This window comes from Centropristis striata, chromosome 8 (genome assembly GCF_030273125.1).
Source record: "Centropristis striata isolate RG_2023a ecotype Rhode Island chromosome 8, C.striata_1.0, whole genome shotgun sequence".
In the NCBI taxonomy this organism is placed as follows: domain Eukaryota; kingdom Metazoa; phylum Chordata; class Actinopteri; order Perciformes; family Serranidae; genus Centropristis; species Centropristis striata.
This window is the reverse complement of record NC_081524.1, coordinates 23820099-23831137: the sequence shown is the minus strand read 5'-3', so window position 1 is coordinate 23831137 and position 11039 is coordinate 23820099. Positions and strand designations below refer to the sequence as shown.

General features: G+C 34.2%; 1 protein-coding gene across 1 annotated transcript; it reads right to left on the bottom strand.

Moving 5' to 3' along the window:
• Positions 1-1971: 1971 nt before the first annotated feature.
• tspan13a (tetraspanin 13a) lies at positions 1972-6438 on the bottom strand. Its single transcript, XM_059340213.1, has 6 exons — positions 6243-6438; positions 4177-4344; positions 3423-3503; positions 2791-2904; positions 2576-2695; positions 1972-2449 (listed from the first exon to the last, which is right to left on the bottom strand). The coding sequence occupies exons 1-6, from the start codon at positions 6303-6305 to the stop codon at positions 2375-2377; spliced, it is 621 nt and encodes a 206-aa protein (XP_059196196.1). The 5' UTR covers positions 6306-6438; the 3' UTR covers positions 1972-2374.
• Between the last annotated feature and the right edge of the window lie 4601 nt (positions 6439-11039).

The following is an 11039-nucleotide window of genomic DNA, read 5'->3' as shown; positions in this document are numbered from 1 at the left end:
TGTTAAGACAAACATTCTGCCTTGTTATGACTTACAGAGATATCATTTGGAGACAAATATAAAATATATATTCTTTGTGATTATAGAATCTTACTAAGTTTAAGTAAATGGAATATATGTATTTAAAATAATCAGTTTCTAAACCAATATTAACACACAAACATAATCATTGTATCAAAATCATATTGCATGATTAATATATAAATGCATAGAGAGGGCACACACAGTGAACTACGCATGCATTTGATAGTGACCTGCGTCACGCACAGAGACAGACAACAGAGACAGAATAATTATTTTAACAGAACATCACCTAAATTAACCTCCTGAACAAAGGTTTTTGCTCCTTTTTTTATTATTATTATTTTTTTTACATTTTACTCACTTTGGCCTTGTTTTTCACTGCAATATATATATAAGTACTGCAGTTCTATGGAATCAGCACAATCATGGCTGGAATCGAGAAAAACTCAAAAATGACTATTGTGCAGAATAACACAGTTACAAAGGAAATTATTGTTTAAAAAACTGGAATGAAATTTAATTCAAAGATACAACACTTTTCCAAGAGCCCACAAGTGTCAAGAATGTTAGGGGAAAAATTGGGTCTCCACATGCTACACATATTAAACTATTTGCATTTTTTACAACCTCTCCTGTCCTCTCCTCTCAGCTCTGTGTAAACAGCCTGCAGTTCTGTCTGATTTTCAGTGAATATTTGTTACATGACTGTTCGTCTCAGCAGAATCAATCATGGCTTCACAGTTTTGCGGCGCGTCACAGAATTTAATGTTTTTAACAAAATCTAGTTATTCTAAATGTTTATTTTTAACAATTTGTTTTACATTTCATCAAAAAACATTTATGAACTGATTTTCCTACTGCTAAATGTTATGTTTAACTGTGTAAACAGAGGAATCTCTAACACGTTCAGAGGAATCTAAACAGGGAGTGAAGTTCCTGGTTGGATGAGGAATGTGAATGAAGTTTCCTACTTCTGAGTAAAAAAAAACACCTCTCCAACAACACTAAAGTAAAGAATTAAAATACATTTTCTGTACATGTGTTGCAACTCTGCATGTTTATTTTTCAAATCAAAATCAAATCAATCAAAATAACTATTTTTCCTCAAGGGGAAATTCAGTTAGTTTGTTAGCTCTGCAATAACTTTTGGACAAAGAATGACAATGAAATTATTAATATAATGAAAATTGATTTATGTAACGCAGGTAATGAGCCATCTTCTTTCTAATATCTAGTATCTTTGTTTATACTTCACGACATCAAAAATTTGAGTTTTAGTGCTCGCCGCTCTACTTTTTGGGATTTGGAAGAGAGATATAAAAAAAATGTGTGTAGTTCCCCTTTAAATGAATGCTTTGACATTCGTCATTGAATTTGTTTGCTTTCGTGTTGATATTTCCATGGAAATACTGATACCATGTGCAGCTAGCTGGCTTAGCTCATTAAGAATGGAAGCGGGGGGAAACAGATTTTGGTTTTGATTTGGAGTCTTATCTCGGTTGTCTCATGTTTCCTGCTTAGATAGCTACATGGACTGAATACTGGACTTTCTTGTTGTATTTCTGTGCTGTTTTTCTGCTTCCTGTTGCTCTGCATGGCTTGTGCAATGTCATGATTATGCTTATTTGTTGCCATCGACAGAGTGCATTTAAAAATTACATTGGTACATTTACAACAATGTCAATTCATATGCTTTGTTCTTATAAATATTTATATGTACTCAATAATAAGCAAAACATTTTTATTCTTCCACTTCAATTTTAAAAAGATCCAAAAAGCTATGATACAACATGTTAGTCAGAGAGCTTTAGAGCTGCTGGCAGGTGGATTTTGTTACCTTGGGACAGGCTAGCATTTCCCCCTGCTTTCAGTCTTTATGCTAAGCTAAGCTAAGCTAATTGGCTGTGGCTTCGTATTTACCTTACAGACACGTCGGTGGGTTCAAACTGCTTTAACTCTCAGCAAGAAGTTTATTTCTGTAAGTGGTAAACTTTAAAAAGGCAATTAATATTCACAGCTACTAAACTTGCATGATTTCAAGGAAAGTAAATTGAGCAGCTCATATTTAAGTGAGACTATAATTTTTGGAAGACGAAATAAAACAAGCAAAAAAGTTGAAATTATTTGCAATAAAACCCAGCTTTGCTCAGTTCAATACACTCAGATTTGTAGTTGCAGCGTTATTCGTTCTGGTAGGACCAGTGGCTAATGTTAGCCTTTGTTAGCATCTATCTATACAATGCTGTTGCATCTTAACATCATTAAATTATATAAGCGAAAGTTACAAAGATAAGAGGGGAAAACTATCATTCAGCAGTGCACTTTTTTTTGTTTATTAAAGTGTGAGTGGTTATAGAAAGGCTCCGGGATTCGATCGAGGATCTTTGATATTTCTGTATCTGTAGGCGAGCCAGACTCCGAAGATCTGAAAGCAAAGATAAGCCAGTGTAAAGTTTCAAGTTTTTTGAATTTATAATCAACTCAGCCCACTCTACCTAGATGTCTACATTGGCTTCACATTCGTTCTGCGTTGCTGTGACATTTTACTGACCTCTGTAAAGCTGAAGAAGAGTCCGATGCCGCCCACGAACTGCAGCACGTCGCCGGCATACTGCTGGATAATGTTCGAGCAGGTGTCACAAGTCTGCGAAGGGGTTTTGTGAAAGCATGCCTGCAGGAAGTAAGGGAGAAAATTCAATACGGTCATGCAAATTAAAGTCAAGCTACTGCCACGAGGAAAAAGTAGCTTCCAGGTGATTTACTCACAGCAGCACAGGTGCCGTTGATGTGAACAGAATTGAAGCCACAACAGTTCAGCGTTTTCTCAATGTCCATTTGAGTGACCTCAGATTTGTTCCATCCGACCTCTAGCAGATGGTTCTGCAAACAGAAAACACACAGCCTTGTTGTCTTTATTTAAATTTATTTAAAAAGCATGCAAACAGGCGGAAGGGTGAACATGAATGATCCTGATTTTGTTTTTTCATGACGTTAACTTTAGTATACAGGCCAACAGAATTTGTGATAGAAGTATTCAGATGTCTTACTAAAATAAATAAAATCTAATAGTCCTGCAAGCTCTTTAGAATCAGCGCAATCATGGCGAGAACTGTCAAAATGTCTTTTGTGCAGAATAAAACAGTTATGACATATACAAATCATGTAAAAAGAAAAGACGCAGGTTGATTTTCTCTGATTAATTTAAAAAAAATGTTTTAATGGGAAAACGCAGTTGTGTTTGATAGGAAAATCCAATCTGTAAAGTGACTGAAACTATCAGACAAATGTAGTGGAGTAAATAGTAAAATATTAGCTGCAAGTATAAAATGAAAATACCTATCTAAGTAGCTTAGTTACACCTCACCAGTGGAAATGGTATGGAGCCAAAATAAACATACCTGTTGCTCTTTGTTGAGGGCCAGACAAGCACAGGACACAGAAAACTGCACGACAAACACTATGAACAGGATGATTATGTACTAGAGCAAGTTAAGGAAGTTAACATCGGATTTTAAAAAATCATGAAACCATTCTGCTTCACAACAACAACAACCTGTAAAACTCGAGCTCAGCAGAGGAAATTAAATCCTCCAAGAGCTTTGGCCTAATTTACTTTTCATTAAGCCTGTCACCTGTCAACAGATTTTTTAGGACGATATATTTACCCAGAAAATAGGAGAAGGAGAATAATATTAAAACATTGGAATAGAAATGTGGAAAAGAAATATGAAAATATCCTAGATAAATAAAACAAATAAATAAACTACAACCAAAACAAATAAAATAGACTTTCAGGCTCTGTTAACAAAACACTGCACTGAGATAATCATTATGTATTATATTATTTTATTATTAAAATAACATATAAACAGCTGGAATGGCTGCTTGGGAAACATAGCTTTTTTTCAGCAATTCGTGCTGCCTGTCAAACATTTACAGCTTTACTTTAAACACAACACAAAAAAAAAAACACAAAAAGTCACACGTATAAACGACAATATATTGATTCCAGAAAAAAACTATCATGCCCATTTTTATATATCGAACGATAAGTAGATATAGTAATTATCGTGACAGGCCTGCTTTTCATTCACTAGGCATGAGAAGGCGCGAGGCGACTCCCGCCGCCTCTACAAACAGACCAAAGGATACGAAGAAGAGCAGGACCTGGTGGTGCTTCAAGGCGCCGCACAGCCCCACGAGGGCGACGAGGAACAGGAAGATTCCCACGCCGATGACGCCCGCCACCACCCTGATGCTGGAGACCAGGTCGAACCACTTCCCCCACGCTGCAACTCCCACCAGCAGCAGACTCACCAGCTGATCGTGGAGAGGAGGAAGTACAATCAATGCACCCTTTCTTTTCTTCCATTTTAAAAAATATTTCCTCTACGCTTTAGTCTTGATTGCTTTTCTACACATACATACAAGTAAAATAAAAACACAATACTTGCAAAAAAGAGGTCACAGTTTACAAATAGTAATGCAATATAAAGTATTATTTGCTTATTTCAATGTACATTATTGTTCTGTTCATCCACAATGTCCCTTTTTTCATCACTCACTTTTTTTTTTTGCCTTTATGCACATTACATATAACGACACAACATTTAGAACAGGTTACAACTAAGGTTTGCAATTAAATATGCATTATACTGGGTTCTTTTCTTATTAAAAATGTTTATACATTTTTACATTATTGTCCTCTCCAGGAAGAAGTGTGTTATGCTCTCAGTTTCAGAGCGCTCTGCAGACTAAAATGACAATTTCCTCCTTTCAAAAACCTCTTCTAGGTGTCAGTCCCCCAACATTTCATTTTCTCACCTCTCAGGCTACAATAAGGCTCTTTCTCTGTACGCAGCCTGAGAGCAGGGCTGACAAAAATACTCTGACTTCTTCTGCATGTTTTTTAGCGAAATAAATATATCTAATGCATATTTTTATAGATTGATGTGCAACTGTTGACAATATGATAAAAAATGTGGCAGTGCTCTTTGTTGTAAATATGCAAAAACAGAATTACGAATAACTGTTGCATGTTGTTGCATGACCATTTAAGAGATTAATATAACATGTTTTTTCCATACTATTATAATAAAAAACCCTGATTATTACTGATTGATCTTGATTTATTTGTTAAATCACTTCATTGTGGTCCCATCTACTTTGAAACCAAACCTACAGTATGCCATTGATTAAAGTAAAAAAATAAAAATAAAATAAGGAACTTTCTGGGTTAGCAAATTAAATTGGGCTTATTTTTTATTATGAATTTATCTACAGATTGCTTTCTTGATTCATTGTTTTATATAAAATGTTGGGAAATTGTCCAAAAAAAAAGCTTGTTAGAATTTCTCACAGATCAAAGTTGATGTCTACAAATGTCTCAGTATATGCAACTAACAGTCCAAAAGTCAGTTTACTTTCATATTTGACTAAGTATAAAATCCTCAGGTGTGAGAAGCTGAATGTGCAAATATTTGCTTTAAGATAATCATCAGATAGATCAAAATAGTGAAAGCTTCATTTTCTGTTAATCAACTTTTGGTTGCAGCACTTAGGTGTTTTAATAATTATAATGAGGAGTTTTTAAAAAGGTGTTTGTCTCTGAGGTCCTTAGCCAAAGGCAACTGGACGTACTCATTAGACGGTTATCTTTAAATCTGATACGTTTATTTAGTTGTTGTTTTTTTTACAACTTTACTGAAGCATGCCAAGATAATGACAAAGTCCTGCAGCACGCATCAAGCTTTATAAATACATTAAATTAATGAGTTGGACAATCAAAACATAAGCAGATAAGCAGTATTTTAGATTTCAGAGGTTGTTCGGAGATAAGCCAAAATTTCCAATTCATCTGAAAATAATCTGAAATAGTTCACATTAATTGTTGTTGTTGATATCGCCTATAAATGTGATATTTCCCTGGGAGTATTTATGCGTTAATTTATCATTAAGTTTTTCATCTCTGGGTAAAGCCACCAATAAAACCAGCTCTGGCCATAAACTGGGCCTAATCATCTACCACCAACACCTGCCTGTTTTCACAACAAACCAACTGCTCATCTCTCTCTTTTTTTTTAAAGTTGTTTTTCACATTAAAGTGACAGGTTTGTGTACCACAAGTTGAGACGACAGCAGAGAAACTTGTTGCCTTGTTAAAAGCAGTTGTTTCGGCTACATTTCCATCGATATAACAGCAGTGACTTCATACTTACAACATAAAGTATGTTGAGAGCGCAGAGGGCGTTCTTGGTGCAGATGAATCCGCCGCAAACCATCGCTGGGACACTACTGTAAATATATTATAAATAAATAAATAAATATATTTGTGCTTCCAGCTGCCTGTGTTGATGAGACGCGTCAGTCCCGAGGCTCTGTGGCTCTGCTGGGCTTCTTGTCTGCAGGTGGAAACCAGGCAGCGTTTCCTGATCACATCCTGCTCGCTGATTGGTCAGCTGGTTTTATTACACATGACTCACTGCAGCGGGCAGATAATTGCTTTTCTACAGGCACTAATTAACCCGGTTAATAATTAATCATGGAGTCACTGAGGGCAAAAGGTTATTAAAGGTCGCTTCTTGATTATGGCATTATATGTAAATAATTTTATTTATTAATTTATTTATTCATCATTAAGAAAATATATAAATATATGAAAAATATTCTATATATTTTTTCAATTATTTTTTATTGATTTTCCTCATTTTGAACATAAAACATATCAGTCACTACAGACACCATACACATTTTCAAGTACACGTTTACATAAAAAAGTAGTTTAAGTTGTATTAACTTATGTATCTCAAAAAGTAGAGAGATTTAGCAGATAAAATAAAAATAAATAAACAAAAATAAATACATAAATAAATAAAAAATTACACCTATATATGTACCCAAACATGTATACACTCTTCAAAAGTGAAAAGAAATAAGCAGAGAGAAAAATAAATAAATAGATAGAATAAATAGAATAAATATTATATATTTATATATTAATTTTTGTGTATTTTGGGAAGATTTCAATTGATGATTGATATTTGCTTCATATTAATTTTCAAGCCTTTTAGTGTATTTTAAAAAATTTTTTTGGTGTTAATATTATGCTTTTAATTAATTAATTAATTAATTAATTAATTAATTTAAAATTACTTTTTATTTATTGATTTATTATCATTGTTTGTTTTCATTCTTTATTATTCTGTATATTATGGAGTTTATTTCTGTTTGTTTTGGGGGTTTTGTAAATTATTTTTAAGCCTTTATTTTTTATGTTTTTTTAAGTATTCTTTAAATCTACATCAATTGAATACCAGATTGTTTTTTAAATGTAAAAAACAATTCTCCTCATAATATGATTAAACTCTTTAATTCTCTCTTGTGGTTTTAAATAGAGAGCTATAGCATTTGCAGATATAAATAACCATAACTTTGAGTCAAAACATTATTGGGTGTAGTTTGTTGTTGGTGTTAAAAATATTGTGCATGCTGTTAAGCAATTAACCACATTTTTCATATTTAAATGTGAAGGTATTTTTATTCTATTATTTAATTATAATTATTTACTTTAATTCCTTACTATTCTGTGTATTATTGAGTTTATTTATGTTTTATTTTTCAAGTATTGCATTACAGATAAAATTAGAAAATTAAAGAAATCATTTTTCATACATTATGATAAAACTCTTTAGTTCCCTCTTGTGGTTTTAAATAGATACTACAGCTGCATCACAAGGTGTTTATCATTACAAAAGAGATGGGGAAACATACAAATATTAAGATTAATAATAATAGTATAAAAAATAAAAATGATATTATACTAATGAATAATGAAATTATATTATACTAATGAATAATGTTTCTGTAATATAGCATATGCTCATTGACATAAATGGAGCAACAAAATAATAAAACCCCTGCCAGTATCAGATGTACACCACAAACTACATTCTCCAAAATGAGCATAAATTAAAACCTTAATGAAGGGAGGATTTACTGCAAACCATGTACCGAATATATTCCTGGTGTACTAAATAGTCTGGTAGTGTTAATATTGGATCATATGTAGTTCGATTTAAATAGAGTTTTAGATCGCCACCTGCTGCACAAACAGTGTTACAATTTATTAGGTCAAAAAGGTCAAATCTGTCTTTCTTTCTTTCTTTCTTTCTTTCTTTCTTTCTTTCTTTCTTTCTTTCTTTTCTTTGTTACATACATGTATTGCATAATATTTAAAGAACTGAGTTTAGGGACATCATGAGTCAGCAGAGGTAAGAAGAGCAAGTGATTTGCATAAATGAAGAAAACCCCTGTGTTTCTCAATGGGAGTGGGAGTAATATGGTCGCCTGGGTTCTGCAGTGCTGGGGACGCTTGTGAAAGCAAATTTACACACCAGAAAAAGTTGAACTTCAAGCTACCTCATGGAGAAACTTAGACAACGTAGATTTAAAAAAAAAAAAAAAGAAAAAAAGTACATCTGACACGAAATTAGAATAAAATATATTAATAAAATGTCACAGGCCAGGGAAAAAAATGCCACTCAACTGAGAATTGCAAAATGTTCACAGGTCATTCAGAAAAAATAAAATAAAATATGAATTAAAAAAAATACATGTCAAAAAAAATAAAAAAAATAAATAATAATAATAATATTAATAATAATAATAATAATAATAATAATAATAATAATAATAATAATAATAATATATATTATTGTTGTTGTTGTTGTTGTTTTTTTTACAAGATTATTAGATCATTACAAGACAATGTGGCCAGGCTGATCAAAGTGGGTTCAATTAGAGTTGAGAAACAATGATGAAATAAAAAATAAAAGTAATTCCTTTCCTTTTATGGCCCAAAAGTGTTTGTAGTTTTAGCGGTTAACTTCATAGAAAGGGAAAAAAATGATGTAACTGAATCGTATTTATAAAGCTCAGAAAAATGTGCCTCCATGTGCTTTACAGTCTGTGCAGCATATGTTACCGTCTGACCTTTGACCCTCACTTTGGACAAGCAAAAAGAAGATCAACATTATGAAAACATGATGTAGTGGGGCGGATTAGCTGAACAATCGTTCATTTTGTGATAAAAGCATCAAATTTGGTACACTCATTGCTGAATACATGTTTAATGAATCTGGATATTGGGCCATCGCAAAAAAAAATTCTGATGGCTGTGGCGGCCATTTTAAAAAATGGCCGCCGGTGGTTACTGGCGTGGAATGCTTTGCCTACCCTACAGCTGCTGTTTCATGTTTTCAGCACCACAAATATAATTTAGAGACATGTTAAAGTGACAAAAGCTTTATTACAGTCTAATAGAAAAGAACATTAACTTTGTATAACATTTTATTAGGTCTTGATATTCCCATTCACAGGCTACGGCCTCCTCTTTGGCTTGTATTCTTCTGTTAGTGGAGCGGCTAAGTGATATAATCTTTCAGTTTATGATACAAGCGTGAAAATTGGCATGAACACTCTCCATGGGTCACTTGACAAGAAAATTGTCTGAGACATTTACAATTTTAAGATGGCGGCCATTTTTCAAGATGGCCGACACCCAAGTGGAGCGGTTAAGTGATATAATGGTTTATTTGTGTGATACAAGCATACAAATTGGCATGAGCAGTCTCTGTTGGTCACTTGACAATAACCCACCCACAGTTACTTGAAATTCCAAGATGGCGGCCATTTTTCAAGATGGCCGACACTTTAGTGGAGCAATTGAATGATATAATGGTTTATTTGGTGACACAAGCATAAAAATTGGCATGAGCAGTCTCCATGGGTCACTTAACAAAAAAATTGTCCGAGACATTTGAAATTGTAAGATGGCGGCCATTTTTCAAGATGGCCGACACCTTAGTGGCGCAATTCAATTATATAATGGTTTATTTGGTGATACAAGCATAAAAATTGTCACTTGACAATAAGCAACGCACAGTTACTTGAAATTCCAAGATAGCGGCCATTTTTCAAGATGGCCGATACAAGCATAAAAATTGTCACTTGACAATAAGCAACGCACAGTTACTTGAAATTCCAAGATAGCGGCCATTTTTCAAGATGGCCGACACCTTAGTGGAGCAGTTAAGTGATACAATGGTTTATTGGGTGATATACGCATAAAAACTGGCATGAGCAGTATCTGTGGGTCACTTGACAATAAGCCAGCCACAGCTACTTGAAATTTCAAGGCGGCAATTCTTTTTTTCAGGATGACTGCCGCCTGCCATGTGGACCTTTAAATTATGAATTTCCTCATAGAAATGTATTGGGTAAATCAAGAGAGGTTGTTTGACTGTGCTTTGTCTGACTCCTTGCCCACGACCTGTCCAGTTTGGTAAAACCTGACAGGAGTTCCCTCCCACCGGCGTAGCTCTCCGGGTTCACTGAGGTACACAGGCTCCCTTACCATGAGGGCTTTTTTAAATACTTTTTTAAAGTACTTTTTTTATAACTAACCATTACTACTGCCATTAAACATGCCAAATAAATACTCAGGGGTGGGGAAACACAGTTGTGGTGCTGAACGGACGGTGCTCCAAAATAATAATTGAGCAATGGTTAATACTGAATGGCAATAATGACAGATCCAGAGGCAACAGCAGCTCTGGCTGACACGGAACCATGACAAACAGTATCTGAAACTATACTAGGGAACTAAACTGAAAATGTGAAAGCAATGTTACAAAGTAAAAACTGAACATGTCACAGTAATAGGCTGGTGACAAAATAGAACATAATGCGCCGATGTGGCGAGGGGAAGCCGAGCCATAGGCCTACACTTGAAAACACAAAGGACAACAAGGAATAACACTGGCAAAAGAAACAAGCAAATAAGTTCTAGCAGGGGCAATACATAGACATGTGCAACTGAGTCCATATCTGTAGCACTTACACTTTCCAGTACAAGCCTTGGTGCACCCACATTTTGTCAACTCCCAACAACTCTCCGCAATAGGTGGAAGTGGAGTCCAGAAGACTTTCCACTCCTTGTCCTGTTTACCCATCCC

Excerpts from the sequence above, each read along its gene's own strand:
- tspan13a (XM_059340213.1), bottom strand. The coding sequence starts at position 6,305 with ATGGTTTGCGGCGGATTCATCTGCACCAAGAACGCCCTCTGCGCTCTC. Across the intron at positions 4,345-6,242 it reads CTCTCAACATACTTTATGTT|CTGGTGAGTCTGCTGCTGGT; the intron begins GTAAGTATGAAG and ends CTCCACGATCAG. Across the intron at positions 3,504-4,176 it reads ACCAGGTCCTGCTCTTCTTC|TACATAATCATCCTGTTCAT; the intron begins GTATCCTTTGGT and ends AACTTGCTCTAG.